This window comes from Lepus europaeus, chromosome 5, assembly GCF_033115175.1.
Source record: "Lepus europaeus isolate LE1 chromosome 5, mLepTim1.pri, whole genome shotgun sequence".
Taxonomy (NCBI): Eukaryota; Metazoa; Chordata; class Mammalia; order Lagomorpha; family Leporidae; genus Lepus; species Lepus europaeus.
Window position 1 is genome coordinate 115,360,365 of NC_084831.1, and position 27,713 is coordinate 115,388,077.

Sequence of the window (27,713 nt, forward strand, 5' to 3'; positions counted from 1 at the left end):
GTCCCACGTCCCCCCGTTGCACTGCCTCCAGCAGCTTCTGGTCGCGACGGTTCCATCTCTCCACCTGGTCCCAAGCCAAACATTGTGTGAATATATAGCAAATGGGCATGGCTTGGAGACAGAAAAGGTAGGATACCAACCACGGTGCTCTGTGTGTGTATGTGCACATCGCTGAGGGTTTTTCACTGTCCCACCAGTCACTCATTCAGGATCACTTAGACCTTTCTGGGTGGGCCACCCAGAATATTAGACAACTCATACGCTACCAAGAGCCAAGAGGTGCCTGGACCACTGAATGAGAAATCATTTATGAGCGCTGAATGGATCGTATTTGGAATATCTTATCATCATTATGATTATAGCTGTTGAGTCCCTGACCTCGGAGCAGTTCTAGCCAGGACGCCTTTCCCCTTTGCTCTCTAGGTCTTGCTAGAGCAAACTCAACCAACCTGACCTGCTCCTGATTGGGCCCACACTGCCTCCCACCAGTCCCTGTGGCTGTGCTTTCGGTCTTCAGTCAACTGAGGAGTAAATGAAGGCCCGTGGCTGTAAGTCATAGCTAGGAATGACTTAAAATTATGCACTACCCATTGGCTTTGGGCTCTAAAATTGGGAGGGAGGTACAGAGTTTCGGTTTTCCTATATCATGCCCTTAGCTAATCTCTCTTCCTCTTCCATGGCAAAAGACAGGTTTCTAGCTACGCTTGAGGAAGCAGCAAAAGGCACTTCCTGCACCTCTCCTCCCTCCCAGTGTCCCTGGCGGGGAGCAGCTGTCCCAGACAACAGCCACACCTGGGCATGCATTGTTCCATCATCCAGCTTGAGTTTTGCGGGTGTGTGTGTGCCCGGGGGGTGGTGGTGGTGGTGGTGGTAATTACAATAATTAAAGCATTATAGGCTGTCAAAGAGAGAGAGCTGTGTTAAAAACAAAAAACACACACATCACGGGCTGGAAGCGCAGACAAAGCCTAGTCTGGCCCAGAGAGGGAGAAGGAAAGAAGCGGTGGCTGCAGAGATCTGTGTGTGATGAAGAGGGCCTCACTGAGCGTCCTGCCAGCCGGTCTGAGTCTGAGACCTGGTTCTGCTCCATTCTCAGCCATGTGACCTATCGTAGGCCTTAAACACCTCTATACTGTTTCCTCCTCTATAAAGTGTGGGTAATAATAACTACCTCAAAATGCTGTGAGCATTCAACAAGCTAATGTGCATAAAATCTTGTTGTAAACTGGCATCCTTGTGACAAAACAGGAAGCAATGGTAGACTGGGGGGGGGCACATTCCATTTTATGAGGTCGAATCTCAACAAGAAAGAGGATATAGGAGGTGAAGAAAAACAGGGAATGTGGAAGCCCCATAACTCATTTTCAAATATTGTTTACATAGCCAGGACAAATTATTAAGCAACAACAGGAAAGATTTAAATGCCCAGCCATAAAATTATCTGGGGCAGATGGATCCTGAGATAATATTCCTGTATTGCAATTGTAACCCCTCAGAGCCTGCTCAAGTGTTATTTTGATTAACCTCTCAAGATCCCTGGAAAGTAGTCATGACTTTATAACTTATTTTATTTCTTTGGCAGAAGAAGAAATGGAAGCACACTGAAGTTAGTAGGAGCATACAAGAGTGACAAAACCGAGATCGGAACCATGGCCATCTGTTGCCCCAGTCCTCGTTCCACTGCCATACCACACTATTGCAGAGCCGCAGGAGAGTTTTACTTACTTCCAGATAAACAGTCTCAGGTTGCCTCCAAGGCAAAACCACCCACCTTCAGATGCTACTCTGCACTGAGAAGAATCGCCAAAGGTTAGTTTTCAAAGGACAAAATAAGCAAAATGACTCCTCCACATACTGGCAGACTCTGACATGTAAGAACACTCTCCATTGCTCCCTGGTGACTAGATTACCCCCAGGAAAAGCAGAGAACCGGAACAATGCCTTCAGCGCAGAGCAGTGACCTCAATCTGAAGTTCTCTGTGTGAAATCTTGATGAATGAAAGTTAGGCATGTGAGGATTTCTTTGAATTTTGGCTTCCTAATGACGTAACAAGCAGCTAGCTCTATGTCCATAATAAGTGTACAATAAATGTTAGCTCTAATCCCCTCCTTCCTGCCTTTGCTGGGCACATTTTGGACGTTCCTGGGTTCAGAATTCTCCAGACAAGGGAGTGGAAGGCAGGGATCTTGCTCACATCAAGAATATAAGCCAGGCTGTAGAGATGGTAAAGGTGCTTCTTAGCAATGTGGATCCTTTTCTTTCCAACTAGATATCTAAATCCATGCAATTTACTCCCTATAATATCATTATACTAAGAAGAGTTTAGAATGGCTGTGAAGTCCTCATGCAGAGTTTACTCTGCAGAACTGAAGAAAAGCAGCATTGAGGGATGCTTCCGAATTCCAAGACCCAGTCCACGCTCACCCCAGCTCCTTGGAAAGGAGGCACTCAATCACGATTGTAATCTCAAAAAAAAAGAAAAGAAAAAAGATTAAGTTTTGCATTCCTATAACCAAGATTAGGGGACCTTGTAGAGTTAATTGTACCCTCTCATTATCTCTCCCTCTCTGTGTATTCATAAGAATCCTATCAAGATAGAAGAACAACAGATAAAGTTACTTCCGCTGCTGTAGGACAAATGAATGGATAAGGAATGGCTGCCCTGAAGGAACCAGGTCCTGGTTGTCAACATATTAAATGCAACAGGCAGGGCTGGCATTGTGGTGTACTGGGTTAAGCTACTGCCTGTGATGCGGGCATCCCAAATGGGTGTTGGCTGAGTCCTGGCTGCTCTACTTCCGATACAGCTCCTTGCTAATGGATCTGGGAAAGCAAGGGAAACAGCAGAAGATGGTCCTTAGGCTCTTGCACCTACATGGGAGACCTGGATGAAGCCCCTTCAGCCTGGCCCAGCTCCAGCTGTTGCAGCCATTTGGGGAGTGAAATAGCAGATGGAAGATCTCTTTATCTCTCTCTCTCTCTCTCTCTTTCAAATAAAATAAATCTTTAAAAAAAATTTTAAAAAATTAATGCAATACATTCCTCGAAGCTGATCCAGTGCCAACAGTTGGGAGTTATGTTCTAATCTGCTCCCTAGCTAGAGGAGACTCATACGTAAGACACCCTCAAAGAAATCTTCTAGGGAGTAAAATAAAGTGAATACAGGAGCTGAGCATTTGTTTGGTTTTGTTGAACTTCCTGTATCCTGGATGACTTAGATAAGTTTTAAAATGATCACTGATCTTTCAACCCTTACCGCTGACTGAGGGCTTAAGTCTCTGGCCCTCGACTCAGGGGTGTGAATAGGGATGAAAGAGGCAATCTTCTGGTAGGACTGGAAAGCCAGGCTGTTGGGGTGGCCAGAAGACTGTCACACTATTCCTCTGACAAGTGGGGCCCGGAGTGGTTAGCCACCCAAAGGAGTGGAGGAATTTATCGTAAGTATGGGGAAGCTTCATGAGGAAACAATTTGCCGTTGAGCTGACCTATATATCCAAACTTTCTGGAACCTCAGGCTGACTGAGGCAATAATGTTCTTTCCAGCTAGATAGTTCTAACTCCATCCAACTTCCTATAATCTCATTATAGTAAGTTTGTTAGACCAAGAGTTTAGGATGGCTGGACATGCCTCCTGGCCAATGCTCTGCAGATCTAGAGTTTAGAAGGGCAGAGGAATGGCTCCACACTCTCAGAGCCAGCCCACTGCCTACTCCAGCACCTTAGAAGAGAGGCACTCCTCATGGATTGGAGGATTAGCAATGGATCGCCCATTCTAAACAGCAGGCAGATTCCACAAAGCTGAAAGGGAAAGACAATCTTGAGGGCTTTGAGCAACTAGTGAGACGTCTCCATGAATAAGAACGTGATGAGTCTGTGCAGCCTCCATTGTTGGTCCCTATAATAGGTAGTATTCAGTCCCTTCTTGACTGGTTGATCAGTGTGTGGAAAGTAGGTGGAGAAGCAGACGTAAGTGGGACAAGGACAGGCCTCAACAGAGTTCCTTCTCTTGCCTCATAGCTTTCCTCCAGGTTTCTATGTCCTGCCCTTGCAGAGCGAGCTGAGAATGTCTCATATTTGCTTAGGAATGACACCACGAAGTCAAGTTAGCAAAGCAATATTACTACAAACAGCTGGCTAGTTCATTTCTAAAATGACCTATTATCTCAATGTTCACAGAAATGTCCATCCCCAGATACGGGCTATCTTTGTAGGAGACCTTTAGAGAAAAGGAAGATAGAGCCTCCCCGTGCCACCGCCTCTGCGATCCTCCTGGGTTTTGTTCCGAGAGCAGTAGAGCGACTTCACTGGGAACTTGCAGAGCAAGTCCACACTATCCTCTTCTCTCATCACTTTTCCCCAGTTCAATCAAAAGAAGCAGAGAATACAAGCGCTAAAAGAGGAGGTGGGGGTTCAGGGTAAAGGAAGCAGTGAGGGAGAAGCAGGCAGAAGGCCTCGACTGGCCCCAGAACCAGTCTGATGACTGAACACTGCAGTGAACTGGCTGGGGTGGATTCTGCAGACAACTCATCCAGTTCCTTGGGGAGCAGCCAGGCAACTGTGCGTCCTCCGGCAGCGCCTGTCAGGCTGGCCAGACTGCAAGATTAACCCCCCAGTGAGCAGGCAGAAGGAGGTCCAGGCGAGAGAGCGAAAGTGGGCCTGGGGGACCGCTGGGCAGACTGGGGAGGCCTGAAGGCTGTGCTTGTGGGAGCATCAACTGAGAAGTGACTTGGGGAGATGTCTGCGGGTTAGCAGTACTGGTGCGTGGGGTAGATTGGAGGCAAGGCCAGGGGAAGGCAGGGCTGGGAGGACTTGGGCTGACAGGAAACAAAAAGGATGCGGTCCTATGGGAAGGAAAGATTGTGGGAATAGACGGGTGGATTAGAACTTGGGAGTGGGCAGGGGCTGGGGAAGACGCCTGTGGGGTAGCTTAACAATGGGAGATTGAGAAGACCTAGACGACAGGGCCTTGGGGAGGGGTCAGAGCTGTAGAAAATAGCCCAGAAGTTGAGGTGTTGATGCCAGGGAGCTAAGGAAGCCAAAAGAAAGATCCTCGTGGAGGCCAGAAGCTAGTAGGCAAGTCAGAGGCTGGGGGGCAGGTTATGGACAACTTTAGCAAAGCTGGTGGGCTGCAGTGCGGGAACGGAAGCTTCGGAAAGACCGACAGAGAAAAGGTGATAGTGCAAGAAGATGGGACTCAGGACTCTGTCACCACAGAGCTTGAACCCCATCGTCGTTCCCGGCATCCCATATATTCTAACACCTACCGCCACTTGTGAGCTGGAGCAAGAGAAGATGCGCTTCATGGCCGGGGTCAAGGCCACGGGGGGACGGGGACGCGCGGAGAGAGCCGGGCCACTGGTTCCCAAACCCACTTGCACCGCGGCGGCAGTGTAAGAAGCAACTGTCAAAAAGCCGAGCCGACCCCGCCCCCAGGCCACGCCCTCGAGCCCGGCCTGCTCAATCGGAGAGGAGAGCCCGAGGGCTGGGCTTAAGGCTCCGCCCTCTCACGCCCCTGCTGGAGCAGAAAGCCCGCAGTCTGCGGCTGCGACAGGGGCTCGGTCCCAAACCTCGCCCTCCCGTCTGAACCCGCCGCGGCTCTCTCAGCGAAGACAGCCGGCGGGCTCCGGCCCAAGCCCGTCCTCCGGCCCCGCCCCGGCCGCTGTGCCAGGCGGCGGCTCCGCCCCGAACCCCGCCTCAGCCCCGCCCCTCCGCGCGCCAACGCGGGAAACGGCCTGGAGTCTCCACCAACTGTCGCCTTTAACCGCCAGCGACGCGGAGGCCAATTCAGTTACCGCTGCTTCTTCCCCGGCCCTGTTCCCCGGGCCACGCACACAACGATTTGAAGAGCGCGGTCTGGAAACGGGAGGAGATTGTAGGGCCAAACAGAGCGGCAACCGGGCACAAAACCTGAGAAAGGAGATCGACTTTTACACTTCTTGACACATCGCTGAGTTAGAAAAGGGCAACGGGGAGGGGGACGTGAGAATTTTTAAGATTTCCCCCCTGGGTGGGAGAGAGGGGTCAGCGCTGTGACGTAGAGGGTGAAGCGGTCGCCTGCAGTGCCGGCATCCCTTATGGACACGGGTTCGAGTCCCGGCTGTTCCACTTCCGATCCAGTTCTCTGCTATGGCCTGGGAAAGCAGTAGAAGATGGCCCAAGTCCTTGGGCCCCCGCACCCACCCGTGTAGGAGACCTGGAAAAAGCTCCTGGCTCCTTCCTTCAGCTCAGCTCAGCTCTGGGCATTGTGGCCATTTGGGGAGTGATACAGCAGATTCTCTCTCTGGCTCTGCTTCTGTAACTCTGCCTTTCAAACAAATCTTTAAATATATATATATATATATATATATATATATATATCTCAGTAAAACAACACCCCCTCATTCCTAGCTCCAGTATTCTGTAAACTCAAATTCTCATTTTTAAAAAAATATTTATTTATTTGAAAGAGTTACACAGAGAGAAAAGGAAAGGCAGAGAGAGAGAAAGAGAGAGGTCTTCCATTTGTTGATTCACTCCCCAGATGGCCACAATGGCCAGGAGCTTCTTCCAGGTCTCCCACGCAGGTTCAGGGGCTCAAGGATTTGGGCCATCTGCTGCTTTCCCAGGCCATAGCAGAGCTGGATCGGAAATGGAGCAGCCACCCGTTTGGGATGCCGGCACTGCAGGCGGCGGCTTTACCTGCCATGCCACAGCCCCAGCCCCCTCAGTCATTCTTGCTTGAACTGCCGACAGTCACAGCCACCTGGGCTTTCCATCTGTCCTTTCTCTTCCTGAAGAGCCCACTAGAATGTATATGCAAATCTACAGGATAAAGTCCAAAGTTCTTAATGAGTTTCCAGGCCCAAAACCTCCTTAAAGAGGAGCTGGAGCCTGTCTGCTTTCTCAGGCTCATCCCGAATTCCCTATGCAGTTGGTGATTAATCCTCGCTGGAATGCTTCCTCTCACATTTGGAGGGCCCCCAGGGCAAATTTTTGTTTTTTTCTGTAGTTTTCCCTACAGCTCTGCCCAACAAAGTGTATCCCTCGTGTGTGACACACTCCTAGTAGTTAGGGATGCACAGCAATCGCTCTGTGTGTTTGCCACTGTTTACATGTCTGTTTCCACTACTAGACTGGGCTCTTTAATGGTAGGACTTGTATTAGGTGCTTCATGTCTGAGAAAGGAAGCAAGGAAGGGGAAGTGGGGGCGGGAGGCTTGGATGAACCAGTCCTCAGTTAAGTCCCCCTCCATTTGGGGGCTGCCTGGGAGTAAATTGGTTAGGGAAGTGTGTTAACCTAAGTATGGCCTCAGCTCAGTCGCAAAAACAATGCGCTCCATAAAGGCTCACCGAGTTATAGCCTGTGTGAAGGACGCCGAGGGCTACCACGGGCCCTTGCCTGCCACAGAACAACTCCCCAGCATGACACAGAATGGTGTCCCTGCCTAGAAGGCCAGACAGGCCACTATTCTGTTAGGCAACAGAGATGTGGCCCCTGCATTACTGTGGCTTAAGCGCACAGCTTCCTTGGGGATGCTAGAGGAACCCTGGGTATGTAAAGACATCAGGTTTGATTTCCATCATTAGAACTTTGATCAGCAAATTATCCTCTTAGAGGGTTCAAGAACTTATTTAAAAGTGGATGAGGCATAGGATAAGATCTGGTGGAAAGAGACAATAAATAGCATATTAAGAAACAAAGCTTCAGGGTCTAGGAGATGGGTCACCAAAACAGGAACACCACTGCTGCTTCAATATGCCTTCTCACTGAATCCTCACAGCACATGGGAAATCATTTTATAGCAAAATATTTCTATAATAATATTTACCATTTGGTGAGCATTTACTAAATGCTTATTTTCCTTGGCTAGTCTCATTTAGTCCCCCAAGCCCTAATAGGTTTAAAGATGAAAAAGCCAAGACTTAGAGAAGTTAAATCTGTCCAAGATCACATACTTGTTAAGTGGTATACAGCCTGATTTAAGCCCAAATCTGTCTTCATTATTAGCTACTGGATGGTGGTATATTTTCACCTGCGCCTCAGGGAAGTTATGGGTTGCTGTCTATCGGCTCCCCAAATCTATATACTTTACACTCTGTAGTCACAAAGGTGAGAATTGGGACCAGCGTTGTGGCACAGTGAGTTAAGCCACAGCTTGCAATGCCAGCATTTCAAATTTTTTTTTTTAATTTATTTTTTGACAGGCAGAATGGATAGTGAGAGAGAGACAGAGAGAAAGGTCTTCCTTTTTGCCATTGGTTCACCCTCCAATGGCCGCTGCGGCCGGCTCATCTCGCTGATCCGAAGCCAGGAGCCAGGTGCTTCTCCTGGTCTCCCATGCGGGTGCAGGGCCCAAGCACTTGGGCCATCCTCCACTGCCTTCCCGGGCCATAGCAGAGAGCTGGCCTGGAAGAGGGGCAACCGGGGTAGAATCCGGCGCCCCGACCGGGACTAGAACCCGGTGTGCTGGCGCCGCAAGTGGAGGATTAGCATGTTAAGCCACGGCGCCGGCCATATGCCAGCATTTCATATGAGTGGAGGTTCAAGTCCCGGCTACTCCACTTTAGATCCAGCTCCTTGCTAATGTACCTGGAAAAGCAGCAGAAGGCCCAAGTGCTTGGGCTCCTGCCATCCACATGGGAGACCTGGCCATTGCATCCACTTGGGGAGTAAACCAGCAGACCTAAGATCTCTTTGAAATCTTTTCTAAAAAAAACAAGGTGTGAATTGCACAAGGACAAGCATATCTGTAAAGGTAGAGTCACAGAAAACATTTGAAGTATTTCATAGCCTCAGGCATTTAGCTTAGAGGTTCGGATGCCTGTGTCCCACATCAGAGTGCCCGGGTTTCATCCTCGCTTCAGCTCCTGACTCTAGCATCTTCCTGTGCAGACCCTGGAAGTAGTACTGATGGTTTACGTGACTGGGCTCTGCCACCCACATGGGAGGCCTGGATCGCATTCCTGGGTCCCAGTTTCAGCCCTGGCTGTTACAGGCATTCAGGGAGTAAACCAGCAGATGGGAACTCTCACTCTATCTCCATCTCCATGTCTCTCTCTCTCTATCTCTCTATCTTGATCGCTATCTTTCTCTGTTTCTCTAACTCTCAAACAACAACAACAAAACCATTTCATAACTTTGTCTTCCAGAGACTCTTATATGATCTCAGGCGAGCCAAGAATCTACTTCTCTCGATTCTGAGCAACCTAAATCCTAGTGAACTAAAAGAGAGCCAGAAGTTATTTGACACTGAACTTTATTTGTTTTGACCATCTGATAGACCGTCCACCCTGCTGGGAAACAGAGACAATGCCCATGCTGCAGAAGGCCTGACATGCCAAAACAAACATTGTAGCCAGGTCTCCGGGGCGGCCTGGGAGGACAGGTTTGGGGCCGCTGGACAACTGCCCAGTCTTCTGTCTTCTCAGTTCTAAAGGGCCATTCTCCAAATGGCTGTCAGGGCGGCACTCTGGAGAGCAGAAGCTGATCTGTGGATCCAAAGTCTTGATTACAAAGAATCAGAAGTTACCTAGTTGTCTATGAGAACCCGATGGCCTTGACTGACCTGGACCAAAACACAGGGCAGCTGTGGCGAGAGGCAGTTCAGAGACAGAATTTCCTTTCGGGATTTTCACCAAACATCACGCAAGGGCTGGCAAACTGATTCCTCCAGAGAAACTCGACGAAATGTGAGCATGGTGGCCCCAGAAACATTTTCCTAGGACTGTGCTACACAACCAGTGCTGAGCAAGTGAAGACCTGCTCCCCAGAGACCTCCCCTTGCAGACCCCACTTGTCTGGATCTCATGGGACTGCTGCTTCCCAAAGCTGATAAAGTGAAGGAGTTTCCCGCCATCAAGCAGTCACCCCTTCCCTTTCCTCTGCTTTCTATCAGAAAGCCCCAAAGGAGCACGCAAGCTGGAGTTAAGGCCGGAGAGAAGTGGAGGAAACGCAGCGACAGCTACCCAGTCTTCGCTGCTATTCCAGCTCTAGCCACCTAGGGGCGCCTGGCTCCAGAAAACTGGGCACGAGGCCCTGGCTTTGCTCCCAGGAAAGCTGCAGGCTGGGAAACCCACGCCCAGCAAGCCTGGGGGCAGCTCTGTTTCACCAGCACCTGAGGGCGGCCCAGTGCTCCACGAAGTCTCAGGTTTCGGGGAGCGGAGGGGGGGAATGGCAGTTGCCTGTCTAAAGCCTTCTCTGTTCCTTGGAATTGGACAGAATGTCTCTTGTGGCTTTTCCTCCTCCCTCCTTTTTTCCTGTTGACTCTCCCCATCCGGCTCTATGAATCACCAGACTGCACAGGAAAGCAGCAGATGTTGACTTTACTTCGTTCAAGCCAACGTCAGCTCTCTCCTGCGGAGTAGGGGGCAGGCAGGAAGGTGGGGGGGTGGGAGGGATGGAGGTATGATAACCCTCGTCCTTCCCCAATTTGAGGGAGAGCAAAGAGGGACCCTGAAAGGTATCAGGGACCTTAGGCAAAAAAAAAAAAAAAAAAAAAAAAAAATTCTTGACTGCTGCGGCTGGGGGCAAGGGAGCCTGGACAAAGACTCCAATGTTGGCTGTGGAATGAGGATGGTTGGGAGGAGGAAAGCAGAGGGCGCGCGCGTGGCCCACGTCGGTGCCAGCCCTGCGCATCGAGGTAAAGCCTGGACTCTGGCCAGCAGCATCCTCAGGACTGGAAAGTCACGTCAGGCTGCAGGTCTGGGGAGACAGTCCAAAGGCTGCTTCTTGTCTCATCGGGGCCCCCAAACCTCTGCTCTGATGCCAGTCTCTTGAAGGAGCTGCCAGGAAGAACCTTCTAGAGCCTTATTCGACATTTGTCGCTCCAACTTCTCTTTTTTCTTCCTCAGGGATTTTCTTACGGGCAAAGAAGCCAAGCTGTAGACACAGAGAAAAGAGTCCTCATCAAATGCCCCAACTGGGGACCTCGCCAGCAGCCCTCACACTTATCTGCCCTCTTCACTTTTGTTCTCCTTCCAAAAATAAATAAAAATTTATTTTATTTGGCTTAGTTGAATTCAACAAATGTTTGTGGAGTACAGTGAGGGAGATCTGGGAGTATGACACCCCCAGCCTGCTTGGCTGCCCAGCACAAATCGTGTTCTCCCTGCTATAATCAAAGATTCCTCAGCTTGTGGACAGCAGGCTGCAGCCTCCCCGCGGAAGCAGTGCTTACCTTCCACAGGCAGAAGACAAGGAGAGCAAGCAGGAGTAGCCCTCCCAGGACACTGCCGATGAGAATCCACAGGGAGACGAGGATGGGGCGGGTCTGAATCACCTCCAGCAGGCTCTGGGGGCAGGGGGTGGTTTCACACATGTGCCCTTTAACCCTGCTGGCCTCCCCCCACATTACAGCAAAGCCAGCCCCCAAAGAGAATAAATAACCTCTTCCTACTCAAAGGAAGGGAACTGGAGGATGGGGGGTAAAAAGAGATGAAGAGGAGATGGTAATGGGTGCAGGTGTGCAGTTGGATAGGGGAAAATAACCTTTACTGCTCCATGGCACAGTAGGATAACTATGCTTAATGATAAGTAATTGCATCAGGGCTGGCATTGTGGCACAGAGGGTTAAACCACCACCTGTAACTCCAGCATCTCATATGAACACTGGTTTGAGTCCTGGCTGCTCCACTACTGATCCAGATCCCTGCTGATGCACCTGGGAAGGCAGCAGAGGATGGCCCAGGTGCTTGGGCCCCTGCACCCATGTGGGATACACAGGTGAAGTTACAGGCTCCTAACTTTGGCCTAGCCCAACCCTGCACATTGCAGCCATTTGGGGAGCAAACCATTGGATGAAAGTTCTCTGTTTCTGTCACTCTCCCTTTGACATAAATACATCTTAAAAACAAAAAACAAAAAAAAACCTGGGGCCGGCACTGTAGCATAGTGGGTAAAGTCACCTCCTGCAGCGCCAACATCCCATATGGGTGCCAGTTCAAGTCCTGGCTGCTCCACTTCCAATCCAGCTCCCTGCTAATGCACCTGGGAAAGCAGCAGAAGCTGGCCCAAGTCCTTGGGCCCCTGCAACCACATAGGAAACCTGGAAGAAGCTCCTGGCTCCTGACCTGTCCAGCTGCAGCCATTGTGGCCACTTGGGGAGTAAACCAGCAGATGGAAAGACGGAAGATCTCTCTCTGTCTCTTCTCTCTCTCTGTAGTGCTGCCTTTCAAATAAATAAATAAATCTTTAAAAAAAATCCTTTATTTTCTAAAAAGAAATTGAATATTTCAAAATAGCTAGTCTAGAGGATTTTGAATGTTTCCAACACAAATAAATGGTAGAGGTCTGAGGTGACAGATATGCCAATTATCCTGATCTGATAATCACCTTTTAAACATGTATCAGAATGTCACACTGTACCTCATAAATATGTATGATTACTATGTGTCAATTAAGAATAAAAATATATTTTTGGGGAGCAGGCAATATGGCCCAGTGGGTTAAGCCGTCACTTCGGATGCCTGTATTCCTTATCAGAGTGCTTGTCCAAGTACTTGGGCCATCCTCCACTGCTTTCCCAGGCCACAAGCAGGGAGCTGGATCAGAAGTGGAGCAGCTGAGACTTGAACCAGTGCCTACATGGGATGTCAGTGTTGCAGGTAGAGGCCTCATCTGCCACACCACAATGCTGGCCCCTGGCTCTTCCACATCTAAAACAGCTTCCTGATAACGCACCCTGGGAGGCAGCAGATGATGGTTTAAGTAGTTGGATACCTGCCACCCATGTTGGAGACCCAGATGGAGTTCTGGGCTCCTGACTTTGGCCTGGTTCAGCCTTGGTTTTGCAGGCATTTGAGGAGGAAACTAGAGGACAGAAGTTCTCTCTGTGTCTCTCCGTGTCACTCTGCCTTTCAAGTATATGACTGTAAATAAATAAACATTTTTAAATACTTTTTTTTTAAAGGAAAGAAACTGAAAGAGGAATGGATGCAGTGGAACCCTAAGTGTACTGATTTATCACATTTTAAAAAATAAATATATCTTTTAATTCCCATTTTTCCACAAACCTTTAAAAGAGTTAATTTTTATTTATTTGAAAGGTAGAGAAACAGAAAAAAAGAGAGATAAAGAGAGATTTTCTGTCTGCTGATTTACCCCACAAATGCCAGGAACAGCCATGGAAGGGCCAGGCCAAAGCCAAGAACCAGAAACTCAGCTCAGGTCTTCTACATGGGTGGCAGAGACTCAAGTACTTGAATCATCACCTGCTGCCTCCCAGGCACATTAGCAGGGAGCTGCAGTGGAATGCAGGTGGGACACTGTCCCAGGTACCACACTAGGGGATATGGGCATCTCAAGCAAGTGGCAGAACCCATGGTGCTACAACGCTCACCCCATCATACTTTTTAAAAAGTTATATTCATTTTTGTTAATTTGAAAGGCAAAGCAAGAGACAGACAGAGAGAGAGAGAGAGAGAGAGAGAGAGAGATTTCATCCACTGGTTTGCTTCCCAGTGCCCACAACAGCTACATCTGGGCAAGGGCAAAGCCAGGAGCTGGGAACTCCCTGTGGGTCTTCCATGTGGCTGGCAAGGACCAAGTGTTTAAACCATCACCTGCTGTTTTCCAGGGTGCATAAAGAAGGAAGCTGGTTTGGGAGTGGAGCAGGAACTTGAACCTGGGCCTTCTGATATGGGATGTGGGCAACTCTGTGCCACAACCCCTGCCCGATTCATCATTTTTGACTCACGCATTGCTGCCCAGTGGAGAGCATGCAGGTACCCCACCCCATCCCCACTGTGAGGATTTGCACAGCTCTCTGACTCCAGTCCCACCTCACTCCAACGGGAGGCTTCAGTCAGCTGCAGGACACTGCCCTCCTCAGTTCCCAGTTCAAAGGTGCTGACCACTGTCAGGGACTTGAACTTGGCCTATGGAGTAAGTGCATTGAAAGTCATTTAAAATGAGCCATCATCAGGTATAGTTCTTTGGAACCCTGAGAACAAATTTGAGGCTGAGAGGTACAACTTCCAGGGCTCCCAAGATCAGAAGCAGAGGTTGCAGACCAATGGGAAAAGGGGAAAGGTAATAGACACAGAGCCTCTGGTCCTTCATTTTTGAGCCCTCCTTTTTGTTGATGTTTAGATGTCGTCTCCTCCCAACCGCCACCAACCCTGGTGTTTAATTCTCTTTCATCACTATACTAAGATCCTTGGGGTCAAGAAAGGAAAGCTACCAAAGATGGACAGAGCAAAGCAGACTTAGAGAAGGATGGTTTGCCAGACTCACCTTCCCTAAACCGTGTGCCTGTATCCTGGGGATTCTCAGTAGGCGGTATATGGGAAAGCACAATATAAACCCCTAGTGCTAGGTAGCCACTACAATTAAGATTAATTTCTCTGCTCAGGAACTCATGCTTAATCCTGACTGCCTATCTTATTAAGTTCAATCTCATCTCCTTAGCTTCAGAGGCCTTTCATAACCTGATCCCCTCTAAACCATACAACCTTATTTCCCATTATCCTCAATTCCAACCCTGCATACAGTAGCAATTATTTATTCACTCATTTAAGAAAAATATATTAAGCAATGAGTTTGGTACAGTGTTCAGTGTTGGTTACATTCTCCTGAATGTTGAGTAATAGAGAGCTTTTTATATAATAGGCACTTGAAGTAGTAGTGATTGATTAGGTATCCCATAAATATTGATTGATGGCAAATAGAGGGAAATACAAGAATAATAAGTGGTTTTTAATGAGCCCTCAACATATGTCCAGCTCACTATTCTTTTATTCTTTATGACAACCCTGTGAAATAGGTATTACATAGGTATTACGTTTCCTATTTTAAATATCGGAAAGAAGAACTCAGACAGATGAAATAATGTGTAAATGGTAAAATAGCTAGAAAGAGGCAAAAACTAAAACTTACACCTTACACATGGGTCTGTCTACTTCCAAAACCTATGCTAAAATTCCAGAGAGGAACAGAAGGGGAGAATAGAAAAAAAAAAAAAAAAAGAAAGAAAGAAAGAAAAAGAAAAAGAAAAAGAAAGAAGGAAAGAAAGGTTTACCCTCCGGAAAAATTCATTGTGTAGCAGCCTCAGCAGTCCCACAGAGACCTCGGTCCCCTTTGGCAGCTGCCCAAGGCGGCACCGCACCACCTGACACCGGGTGTTGCTCTCGTTCTAGCAGAAGAGACACAGATCAGGACCCTTAGTGGAACGGCTCCCCTCCCCTGCTGCAGCCCCTCCCCCTGTCACAAGGCATCTGCCTCTACTTGCAGTCACACTCTGGACCCCTCTTGTGAGTCCTACCAGTCTGTCTGTGTGCTGAAGCTCCTCTGGATGCACAGGGGGTCCTGGGGCCTCGGTCAGGTTCTGCACTGTGCAGCTTGCCTAGAGGAAGATCCAGACTGAAAGACCCTTGGGACAGGTCCGAGCAGGGCCACACTACCCACACTCTCATAGCTTTTCCCTGTATAACCCCCTCTCTCAAAGGAGCTACATGTATGTATGATCCCTCCCAGGGATCCCGGAGAGCAGGGGCCAACAGGTAAGTTCCTGCTGTTGTGTCCAGCCTCAGTGCACCCCCCCAGCTCAAGATGGCAGGCTCCTGGCCCAGACTCACATTGCTAGTGATGACTTGAGACAGTGACAGGAAGTAATTGCCCCCGTGGGCCACAGCTGGCAGGAGGGCCGAGATGATGAGGCCTCTGACCACATAGCAGCCAAGGTTCTGAACCTAAGAGGAAGACTGGATGTGGGAAGAGATGCGAGACAGAGACCCTTCCTCATCTGTTCCCCTTCACCATAGATACTATGGAAATCTAAGAGACTTTTCCCAAACGGTTCTTGCTCTACCCCTCCTCCACCTCCCCAGTACCCACACTCATGCCAGGACCCCTCCAACTTCTCACCCTAAGAGTGGTTTTGAACTCAGGGCCAGGACCCACTGGGAGGGTCCCATATGGGTGAACCTCATAGCGGTGCAGGGTGGATTCACTGCATGGACACCAAATGAGGAAGAACATGGTCATAGCCATGACACAGACGCAGAAGCACATGATCAACACACACACATGCATTCAGGGAAGGCAGGACCAACCCGGGGATAAAGACAGGGGGTATATGGAAAAGACAGAAATGGAACATGCCATAGACTTGATGTAAACTTTAGGGCCACATCCCATAAACCCTCATCCCAGCTCCAATGCCCAAGGCCCAGGAAAGTAAGATGCTTCAGAGAGAAGGTTCAGTGTGAGTGGGATCGAGGCCAAAAAGACTGCAGGGCCCCAAGGGGTTGGGTTTCTGGAAATACGGAATTAAATGAAATGAGACAGAAAAGAAACATAAACGGCGTGGAGTCAGCATGGGGTCCCAGCTGGGAGCCAGGCCATACCTAGAAAACAGGAGGTGAGGCTCGTATTGAACGTAGGCTGAGGTCTGTGCTGTATTATCTTGAAGGGTCCCATTTGTCTCCAGGCTATCACTGTAGGGTCAGGGGGAGAGGCGTCCATCCCAACCCCTCCTTAGATACCCTTCTCTGTTAATAAAGGAGGCAATGCTGTCCGTCCCCCACTCCCCATCAGGACCCAACAGGAGAGGGTGTGGAGGAACACCTGGTGGCAGCCAGCCTCACGATGACCTGGCTCAGGAGGGAGAAGCAGCTAAACTCAAACTCTAGCAGAAAGGTGACCTGGGGACAGAGAACATGCGGTAACACAGAACGACTCCAGAGGAACAGGTGCCTTGTGTGCCTCCCCTGCTGAACTCCCAGGGTCCCAGCCCTCACTCTGCTAGAGCCCCTTTCTCCTCGGGGCCCCAACTCACTTTGGCTCGAGCCTGGAAGACAGGATGTCCCACGCTGCAGAGCCGGGCGTGAGTGGAAGGGGCTGTGCACTCCATCTTTACTGGGCTGTCCCTCTGAGGGCAGAGAAATGGGGGTGGGGACTGGAGCCAGGGCTGCAACTGCTCTCATACCCACACTCTCTAACCCTGGGCCTTTCCCAGACCACTTCACAGCCAACGCCAAGACCCCGCCTTCTTCCTCCTCCTCTCTCTCCACCTCCCAGCCCTACCCCCAAGGGCACCTGAGGAGTGAGACTGGTCAGGTGGAGGTTTCTAGAGAAGCTGAGGCTCAGGCTAGTGTTGTAGGCATTTTCCTTTCTGTTCTCCAGAGCGGCTGACACCACCACTTTCCGCCGGCCACCTCGAACCACAAACGGGGCCTTTCTGGGAATGGTGGATAAAGGGAAGAGACCAGGACTTAGGAGAGGTGCTGAAAGTCTCACTTCTGTTATCTTGGAGAAGGAACAGCCTCCCCCACCCTCCAACCCCCCAAGCTCCCTTCAAGTCCCTTCCAGTCTGTCTCAAGTCACCCTGCTTGCCCAGTTCACGTCCAGCCGACCTGGAGCCCCTGATGTCCATATTAGCTCGGAGCACCAGGTCTGTGACACATTCATTGTCAGGACCACAATCCTTTGAGAAGGGGACCTGGAGGAGAGAAGACGGGCTGAGGGCTGAGAAGAAGGCAAGCCGAGAAAAACAGAATTGGGAGAAATAACTAGCGGGACCACTTGGACGACAGGCGTCCGGGTGAGATTTCACTGGCACCTCAGTCTCCCCCCTCCCCTTTCTCTGCAAGCCACTGGGAGGGTGGTACTGGGGCCCGGGGCAGGGCAGGGCAGGGCTTGGCACTGCTGACCAGCTTTCGTATAGACGTGGGTGAACCTTCATCCAGCACGGGCCCAGGTTTTGTGGTGTTGTCCAAGGCAAAGGTCACAGTCAAGGCCACTGGCCGGAGATAATCTGATGTATCCTGAGGGGCACCAGATTCCAGGATCATGAGGAGCCAAGGCGAGGGATAGAACCCAGGCCCCTGGCAGAATATAATTGACATAGTCTTTTTGGAGAACTTTCTGAGTGCTGAGCATGGTTCTAGGGTTTTATCAATACTATTAAATTTAATTCTGATTTTAAGAATCTTATGATATAGTTTTGCTTTTTTAGGGGAGGAGCCTTGCGGCTTGGGCACCCAGCAGGCAGGCTGTGGGGAAACTGGGGGCTCCGGGTTGCCTGCCCTGAGCAGCAGCATACACTGCCCCAGCGAGCACCGCACCGAGGTGGTGCAGCACAGGTTCACCTGCATGGCCACATCGTGGCTGCTGGGCCTGCAGGGCTGCTGGACTTTCTTGCAACAGTAGGGCTGTGAGCTGCACCCGCTAGTAGCTGTCCAGATACTCGGTGGCCATCAGCTGCATGTACCGGGGAAGGATGACAAAGTGGCGGCAGAGGTGGGAGGGTAGCCCCTGCCTTGGGGGTGAGTGGGCAGGGATATTGGCCATGATATAGTTATTATCGTCACCCCTTTACAGGCAGGGAAACTGAGGTCTGGAGGTTAAATGACTCCCCAGAGTTTATGGATGGCAAATGGCAGGGCTAGGATTCAAAGCCATGTTGGCCTGCCTCCAAAGTCGGACTTGTCTCCCTTTCACAGCTTTGGCTTCCTTGCTGATCCACCCGAAACCCCTCCAACCCGGCCTTCTCCTCCTTCTCAGGCCCTCTCCTCACCAGTACGTGGAAGTGCAGCTGCTCACAAGTGACATTCCCCACACTGAGCCGCAGCCGCCGCGGGGGCAGCCTCTGGCCCGAGCCATCAAAGGCTGCGCGTGCCCCTGACGTCCACTCATCCAGTGATGCTGTGAACCGTGTGTCTAGTGGAGGAGGCAAGAAAGAAGGTAGAGAGGGGTGCAGAGACCAGGGCAGGCAGCGGGACGGGAGCCGCCTGGAAGGTACTCGAGTCACTCACAGAACCGGCGATCCCAGCGGCCAGGAGTGCGGGAGGTGACGCGGAAGCAGAGGGCGGCGCTCAAGCAGGCGGCCTGCTGGCCTCGCCGCTTACAGCCCTTATGAACCACGCTGATGGCTGGGGGGGTCACATCCAGCGATGGGGCCAGGTGAACGATGGGCCGGGAGCTGGGTACACGGTGGGAAAGAAGTTCTAGTAGTGCCGAGTGCACCCCCTATGTTGTCAAAGGAGAGAAGGCCTGGGTGTCTGACGGAAGTGAGATAATAGATTTGCTGTAAAAAAGTATTTACCTCGTGCTGGGCACTGTGTTAAATGTTTATGGGAATTATCTCACTTAATCCTCAAAATTAACCTATAAGGTAGGTACTATTATCTTTTTTTTAAAAAAATTGTTTATTTTTATGTATTTGAAAGGCAGAGCGGCAAAGAGAGATCTTTCATCTGCTGGATGGAACAACAACTGGGGCTGGGCCAAGCAGAAGCCAGGAGTCAGGAACTCCATCTGGGTCTCCCATGCCGGTGGCAGTGAGAAAGAACTTGAGCCACCACCTGCTGCCTCCCAGGGCTGCACATAGCAGGAAGCTGGACTGGAAGCAGAGGTAGGCCTCAAACCCAGGAACTCTGATATGCACAGTGGGCATCCTAAGTGGTGCTTTGACCCGCTGTGCCACAATACCCACTCCCAGGTCCTATTATTGTTCCCATTTTTAAACTAGGAATGGAGGTACAGTTTTGTAGGACAGAAATTCAACTCTTCATCTGTGACTCCCAAGCCCTTGCTCTTAATAGTTAGCCTATGGTGTCCCTTAATACCTGAGCTGGGACTCCTCACCTGAGCAGGATGGCTGCACCCTGGGCACCCACAGCCACATCTACCAAATCGTCTCCATCCAGATCTAGCCGGCCATCCACACTTCGGCCAAAGTAGCTGAGGGCCTGTGGCATGGAGGCAGCAGCGATTCGCTGAAGGGGAGAGAGGGAAGACTGAGGCAAGGGACTTACAGGCTAGGTTCCACAGCATTCTCATCTGGCTCTTTCTAATCTCCCATCAGGCATGGGAATCAGAGGCACTTGCCCATGTCCATGAGTCCCTAATCCAGCCTTGCTTTTGTTGCGTACAGATAAAAGTACTTGCTCAACTTGGGTCTCAAGCCAAGGAGACTGTTAATAAGCAAGGAGCACACCTCCCTTCCTATCACCATTTGGTAGGGACATTTGGGCACTGCTGACCTGGGCAGGATGGGGCCTGAGCCCACCCTGGGTTCCATGATACAGGTACAGTGCTCCCTGGTGCCCATCCTCCAGGGGTGCCCCCACAGCCACATCAGCAAAGCCATCTTGGTTCAGATCAGGAAGAGCACCCATTGCAAAGCCAAATCGAGCATCCTGGGGGGGCTCAGGCTGAAGTGTTCCTTGGAGATTCAACAAGGACTGCTGGTGAATGTAAGGAGAAGATAGAAGACACTAATCTGTAGCACCAACCTCTCAGCAAGCTCTCCATTGTATGTATCTTCTCTTCTTCCCTCCCTCCACCCTCCTCACCCCAAGTCCTAGGGGTCCCAACAAGTCTCTCACCTGGCCCACCCGATACACATACACACGTCCTGTCTCCTTGTTCTGGGGTCCCAGGAACATGGGGGCAGCCACAAGCAAGACATCAGTTGTTCCATCCCTATCGGTATCCAACGGGCAGAGCTCACTGCCAAAGTATGAGCCAATCTGGGGAGTGGTGGGTGGTGAGTACCCCAGAGAAAAGAAAGTGATTGTGGACAGGTGGACTAGTGGGAAGCACTCACCACCCTGCCAATCTGCTCCCTACATCCTGAAAGATTCTGCCAACCAGAATTTAACAGACTTTTCAGGCCTGCCTCTTGCCCCTTCACACTCTTCCCCCACAACCTGGAGGTCCCTGGGGGGTCAAGGGTCCCACCTTTCTTCGGGTGCACTACCTGCTCCCCTTGGAGGCTCTGGGCGACCCTCACAGACCCATCTTTCTTAAACTGGAAGGCGATGACTTTTCCTCGATGCCTAAACCGCGGAGCCCCTGAGAGAAAGAGGCGACGTCCACCCCGCAAAAGCATGGAGGAAACAGAGTAACCTACAAGTGGACAAAGCATCAGAGGGAAAAGAGAAACAAGCTGGAGTGAGAGTTGTGGGAGTCCCTAAAGGCCTAGGAGGAGGTCTGGGGTGGGATGGCGGGGGGGGGGGGGGGTATGGGGACGGGGGGATGGAGTGGTAAGAGTTAAGAGGGAGTACCTCACACACACCCCTGCCCCAGAAGCACTTCCTCCACTTCCTCCTCCTGTTCCCCTGGTGCTTTACCACTCACCTAGATAGGCAGCATGGTTCTGTAGTGCTGGGGGGAACTCATCTTCCAGGGCCGTTCGTGGTGGGAAAAGGCGGTGACCTTCTTCAAGCCATAGCACTGAGCCCCCCCAGTCATAGGCTCCCACCATCCCAAAGAGAATCCCATCCTGTGGAGCACAACCCAAGGCGGTCACTGAGAAAACAAAGGAAATAAGGAGAAAAATCCCTCCGAGAGTGAGAGGATCCCATGGAAAGTTTCGGGAAAGCCAGGGCAGAAGCTGCTTAGAGGAGGAATGTGGAGGGACATTGGGGTTCAAGCTGTCCATGAGGGGTCATGGGGGTCAGAGGTTGGGAGGGGTCAGAGGTTGGGAGGGGTTAGGAGGGGTCAGAGGTTGGGAGAGGTCTTTGAAAGGGTCAAGGGTCTGTCCAACCTTTAGGCGATGAGTGGAGAAACCGATCTGAGACATTTCCAACCCAAAGGAGCTTTCATTTTCTCCGTGGGACCCTTGACATGAGAAAATATCGAGGCCAGGTCAGGGGAAGATCCTCTCCCCTTGGCCTTAATTAACTCCCTCTAGAATCCCACTGAGACTCCAGACTGTGTCCCCTTGTTCCCCCCGCCCCTCTCCCACTCCCACCCCCAAGCCTGTCCTCCATTTCTCCAGGGTAAGCATTACCCTCAAGGCCAAAAATCCGGTCTCCTAGCGCATCCACAATGTCAGTCAGTGCAGCCTCATCCGTGACGTTGAAGAAGAATCGCTCATCAGGATCACTGGCAATAGCTCTGATTTCCTTCAGGAACGAGCTGGGGTCTCGCTGCCTCCGGAGATAGTGGCCCAGGACCTGAGGTCAGGAGACCGAGACAGAGTCTGTTGGCTGAGTGAGTGAAGTGTTAGGGCTGATTCACAAAGCAGCCCGCCAAGGTGAAGGAAGGGAAATACAGCTGACGTTTACAAAAAAACATCCAGAACTTTTCCTCAAGTCACTTTTCTTCAAAGTCACTCCTCGGGGTGGGGGTGGGGGCACCGTGATGCAGCAGGTTAAGCCACCACTTGGGATGGCTTTTTTTTTTTTATTTGACAGGCAGAGTGAGACAGTGAGAGAGAGAGAGACAGAGAAAAAGGTCTTCCTTCCATTGGTTCACCCCCCCAAGTGGCCACTAAGGCTGGAGCTGTGCCAATCAGAAGCCAGGAGCCAGGTGCTTCCTCCTGGTCTCCCATGTGGGTGCAGGAGCCCAAGCACCTGGGCCATCCTCCACTGCCCTCCTGGGCCACAGCAGAGAGCCAGACTGGAAGAGGAGCAACCAGAACTAGAACCCAGCGCCCATATGGGATGCTGGCACTGCAGCCGGTGGATTAACCAAGTGAGCCATGGCGCCGGCCCCAGGAGTGTTAATTTGAGTCCCAGCTACTGAGCACTTCCAATCCAGTATTCCTGCTAATGCACCTTGGGGGCATCATGTGATGGTCCAAGTATTTACGTTCCTGTCACCCATGTGGGGAGACCCAGATGGAGTTCTGGGCTCCTGGTTATAGCCTGGCCCAGCTCTGGTTGTTGTAGGCATTTGGGGGGTGAACGAGTAAATGGACAATCTCTCTGTCTCTCTCTGTCACTCTGCCTTTCAAATAATAAATAAATAAATAAATAAATAAATAAATAAATAAATCTCAACAACAACAAAAGCGCTCCTCCCTCCCCTATTTCTTCCAGACGCAGAGTTAATTCTCACCGCAATCCCATAGCGAGTCACCCTTCCAGCCTCACAGGCCTTTAGCGCTGCGGGAAGCTCCTCCCCATCATGCGATTCTCCATCAGTGACCACCACCAGGAGCCTGGCAGCCTCTGGTCGGCCTCCACGGCTCTGGCTGAACCCTTCTGTGCTGGGGAGAGAGAGGAGTGGGGTAGGATCACACGCGCGCACACACACACATACACACACACACAGGATTTAATGCTGTCAGCAGTGCCCCGGGACAGGCTTCTTGCCTTTTTAGGCTGCTTCCTGACGGTGTCTAAATCGGAGTCTGACACAGAGTAAGAGGCAGAATGCACAGAGTACCACATGACTACAGACTTCACTCATTCACAGGTTCATTCAATAAACATTGCACTTGAGAGAACACATCTTAAGAGAATAAATGTAGAAGAGGGGAGAACGGTCAGGTCAGAAGAGTCTTCCCAGAGATAAGTTTTGAATCATATTTGGAAAATAGGCCAGGAGAACCTGAGGGTCAGGGTCAAGGCCATTGTGGAAGGATGGACAGAGAGAGTTCTGTCTGCAGAGAGAAACAAAGCAGAAGCATGGAAAGACGCAGGCATAGATACTTGGTAGAAACCAAAGGGAGGGAGTACAATGACAGCTGATTTGCTTCGTGCACCGTTAGTTTACATAGAAAAATAAGCATGTAAGCCATCCTGGGATGTATACACTGCACCCCAAACCCGCCCCTTCTGAGCGTTCCGCACCCTTGCCTCCCATGCCCCCCTGCACAATGCCTCACCAGGCCACCATTATTGCTTGGGCAGTCTTCGTTTCTCGCCCCTCCCGCCGACTGAGGTTCCTTGCTGCTCTCACCACTTCTTCCTTGGTTCGGAAATCTCCCAGGGACCACTCATGTACAGCACTCTCCCCATATTGTACCAGTCCCACCTGACAATCAAGTGTGCAATCAAATGGAATGTGAGCAGGAGGGAGGGGAGGAAAGGGGGAAGAAAGTGTGCGAGAGATCGGAGATGACGAGCAGGATACCACCGAAGACACACTCTACACTTAGCCCCTCTCTTCCCATCTCTCTCCTGCCAAGGCCAACCATATATTTTTTCTCTTACCTGTATCTGCTCTGGATCAATAAACAGTCTCCCTACCAGCCTTCGCAGGAAGGTCTGAACTTCAGACCAGGGATAGATGCTGTTGGAGCCATCCAAGACAATGACAACATCCATGTATGTAGGGCAGCCTAGGAGGAGGACATTTGGTCAGCAAGGGAAGAGGTGAGCATATTCAATCCAAACATTTATTAGGCACTTCTTACATGCAAGGAAGGAACTGTGCCAGGCCCTGAGTAAGTGTAGAAGTGAATGAAAGAGGATGTAGGCATATATACAATTCACCAAACAACAAAGAAGAAATAAGGAAGTGCTAGGTGGAAACATAGCACCACTCTGTGCTATGGGAGAATGAACGGGGCGGTTCTGATGGTGGGTTAGAAGAGGAGGTAGCAACCGAGAAGATACTGAAGACTGAAGATATTTGAAGAGAGGGGAATATAAAGAAAGGCGTTTGGGTAGAGAGCATTTCAGACAAAAGGAGATGGAGGTATGAAAATAGATGACACATAGCAGAACCATGAGGTGAATGCTCATGGCCAAGGTACAGAGTGTGTGAAGGGCGAAGTTGTTTTTGAAGTTGGCCGGATCAGATCATAGAGTCGTGATGCCTTGGTAGGAAGTTGGATTCTAGTCTATTCGGAAACATGGAGCTTTTGCAGGCACATTTGGTAGCAAGGAGGACAGCCGTGCAGGCCCTCTGCTAGGCACATAACCCTTCTGCCCCAGCTTCTCCCCACCCAGCACCCCCTTCTAGGAACTGAGTCCTCAGGCCCTTCTTCTGGCTCACGTTGGGCAGTGGGTGCCAGGCTTCCCTGAGGCCGAAATGAAGCATCCACACGGGCACAGATCCCAGAGCTGAAGACAGAGCTGCCGCAAGCACGAGACCAGAGAGGGGCACAGGCCTGGGGATGGGGTGGGGTGGGGGGACATCGTTATTTCCAGGTTTGAGAAGGTACCCTCGGAATAAGTTCCCAGTGCAAGACTTTGAGACCACTTCCTGAGATGTCTGACCTTGCTTTCTAGCGATTTTACCTCCTTGATCTCTCCACATACACCAGCTTCCCTTACCACACCGTTCTCTACCACCAACCTTCCGAGACCCCGTGACCACCCTTTCCTTAGCTCACCATAAATCCCCCGTCGCCATCTGTCTCCAGCAGAGACATCCCCAGGTGCATGTTCACAGCAGGGCGAGATGAATTTCCCAGTTGATGTTCACCTGGTTGGGGTTGTGGAGGGGTTCGGGGTGGGGTAGGGGTGGAGGAAGAGCATGGGTCACTGGTTGTGCTTGAGTTCGGGGTGATTTTGGAAGAGAATTAGAAGGGGTTTGCATCAAGTTGAGGATGTGGCGTGTGAGTCAGAAGGGTGAAGAAACAGATGTATTAGTGGCCAAAGCTACTAAGGGATCAAGGTCAGGGGTTAGGAGGGGAAGCATCAGGCATCCTCTTACCCAAGTGGCTCTTGGCACATGGAGCACTGTGGAACCCTCCAATGGGACAGCGATAAACATCCCCCCTCCGATCTCCCGAAGGCCCATCCCAGGGGGCACCCACCAGCATCCTAGGAAGAGGATATGACCATAAGCATGGGGTGGGCATGACCCTTGACACAGATCAGAGGAGAAGCACATGGAACTGGCAAGTTTAGAGCCCCAGCCACATTCAAAAGACCAGATTAGCGTAGAATCCCATGCATCTTGCCTCCCCTTCATCAGCACAACCACAGTCCCATTCCCATGGTCTTCTCATTTCTTCCTCACCATCGCCGTCCACCCCCAACATGTTGTAAAACGCTGTATCCAAATTCAGCCTCTGGTGGCCCTGGGAACATGCGTGGGTGATGCACGTCCAGGTTAAAGGAGAAGCAGAGCCCTGGGGGTGGGAGTGGTGATGCAGGATCATAGGGTTAGCATGAGATGTTGAGAGTCAATGAATGATCAGAGACGCACAGCCAGAGAGGAGTCAGGAGAGAATGTCTTAATAATCTCAGTCTTTCTGTCTGCTTCTTACGGGTCAGCTCTCCTGGCCTTTGTCAACGTCATGAACTCAGATGATCCCTTTCCCGTGTTTGGGTCTGGTGGCCCTCTGCCACGCCGATGCACAGCTGTATTTCTATTCCCTCTCCTGAAATCTCATTCGCAGACATGTCTGGAAAAGTCAAGTTGCGCTTTGCTGCCTCATTCCTCCTACGCATCCTCCTCCTCAATGTGTGAGGGTCCAGGACGGCAGCATGCCTTCCTGCGGTCCCAGAACAACCCTTCACAGCACAACAGGGAGGAGAGGAGGTAAAGGAGCACCGAGTGGCTGGCTCTCTCCCCTTGATTCCCAGGGTTCCTGCCACACTCTCACTCTCTCTAATGTCTAGGTCCCTGGTTGATGCCAGCCCTGGAAACCTCAGTGGTAATTAACTGGGTGGGGCCACCCGCCTGCTCACACACAGTTTGCCATCCATCCTTGCCGAGGGTCCCATCACCCCGGAGTTTCCCACAACCCACCTCCTTTTAACTCGTTCACCCTCCTGTCTTCTGCCTACCTCCATGGTTTCAACCTTCAGCCCATAATCAAGGCCCACAATCATGTTCTGGTTGATTCTTCCCTCCTGACCCCAATTCCTTTAAATCAGAGCTGTGTATTTTCGGAAACGAAGATTACAGAGCACTGGAAAGGAAAAATTCCAGGCCTCTTGCCCCTCCCATGGTTCTTTCACCATGGTGTCTTGCTCCTTATTTTCAAGCAACTCCCTCTCAGGCTACAACCCCCAACACACACCCACCACTGCTAAGGGTATAGTCTATGCCAAACCATGCTCATTTTCAGAACGGTGTTTTCTATGTGAACCTTTTTGCATTCAGGAAACTAGCAGGGCCACCTGATCAGAAACTGTGTCTCACAGGTTAGATATACCTAGAGTTCTGACCACGTAGTCAGGCCTCAGGGACCACCAACAGTAGAAAGAAACAGAGGGAAGGAAGAAAATAGGACTCAGGCTTGCCACGTGAAAGGTCACATGGTGTGTCTTTTCTGCCTCTTCACTCCTATAGGGCTTCAGACAAAGGTTTCAGAAAATTAAATGCAGATCTAATGCCAGGCCCTAGGCAGCTTTAGTCCCTGCTGGTCGTGGTAGTGAAGTTGTCATTTATAAGGATGTTAAGCAGGCACACACGTGCACACACACACAATATGTAGAATCAGTATTAACCTCTTACCCCAACTCCTAAAGAACTGTAACCCTAATGGTCCCAGTCCCAAATCTCCCTTCCCCACCAGAAACGAAGTTAACCTCCCTCACCTGCCAGGAACATCAGGGGCAAGAACAGGTGAGGGAAGAGGACGAGCTCCATGCCTGGCCGTTCTCTGTCCGTACGTGAAGTCCTCTGTGCCTCTGTCCCTCTCCTTTTCTGTTTTCTTTACTTTCCCTCTCATCCTGCCCCCTCCCATTGGCAGCTAAAAATAAAATTGGAAGGAATGGGAGGAGTGATGGTGGGGAACTGTGGGGAGCCCCAGACCAAGGAGAGGACTTAGCTTTCTTAGTCCGTTTCTCTGCCTTGATGCTGCCCCCTGGAGGCCTCATTTGAATATCCAAGGAGAACATAATTTTGAAAATACCTCCTACTTGTTTTCTATCCTCTACTTTTGCTAGGTCAGTAATACTTTTCTCAGGCTTCAAACAGAGAGTAGGAGTGGAAGATACTCTTTTTCACTCCCTAACCTTATTTATTCCAACCTGGGATAAGGAAAACGAAAGAGCTGACGAAAGTGTATCATTTCCCCATCCACCCAGGGGCGTCCCAACATATGAAGACATAGCCCCCAGACCAAGCCTCATCAGCCCCACTCCATGCAGTT

At 50.7% G+C, this 27,713-nt stretch overlaps 1 protein-coding gene across 3 annotated transcripts; it reads right to left on the bottom strand.

The window, feature by feature from the left end:
* Positions 1-9,234: 9,234 nt before the first annotated feature.
* ITGA10 (integrin subunit alpha 10) lies at positions 9,235-27,379 on the bottom strand. Of its 3 annotated transcripts, XM_062192138.1 has the most exons (30): positions 27,157-27,379; positions 25,628-25,739; positions 25,319-25,428; positions 24,996-25,087; positions 24,656-24,770; positions 23,869-23,996; positions 23,541-23,689; positions 22,769-22,919; positions 21,717-21,882; positions 21,471-21,544; positions 21,062-21,206; positions 20,682-20,830; positions 20,308-20,451; positions 19,963-20,166; positions 19,565-19,695; positions 18,733-18,899; positions 18,495-18,637; positions 17,629-17,742; positions 17,332-17,417; positions 17,015-17,156; positions 16,755-16,847; positions 16,544-16,620; positions 16,324-16,413; positions 15,842-15,926; positions 15,553-15,666; positions 15,240-15,320; positions 14,997-15,110; positions 13,759-13,854; positions 11,157-11,270; positions 9,235-10,858 (listed from the first exon to the last, which is right to left on the bottom strand). In XM_062192138.1, the coding sequence occupies exons 1-30, from the start codon at positions 27,206-27,208 to the stop codon at positions 10,787-10,789; spliced, it is 3,510 nt and encodes a 1,169-aa protein (XP_062048122.1). In that variant the 5' UTR covers positions 27,209-27,379; the 3' UTR covers positions 9,235-10,786. The 3 variants fall into 3 exon arrangements, with proteins under 3 accessions (XP_062048122.1, XP_062048121.1, XP_062048124.1); XM_062192137.1 differs by lacking the exon at positions 27,157-27,379 and having other exon boundaries at positions 25,628-25,832; XM_062192140.1 differs by lacking the exons at positions 24,656-24,770; positions 24,996-25,087; positions 25,319-25,428; positions 27,157-27,379 and having other exon boundaries at positions 25,628-25,832.
* Positions 27,380-27,713: the final 334 nt, after the last annotated feature.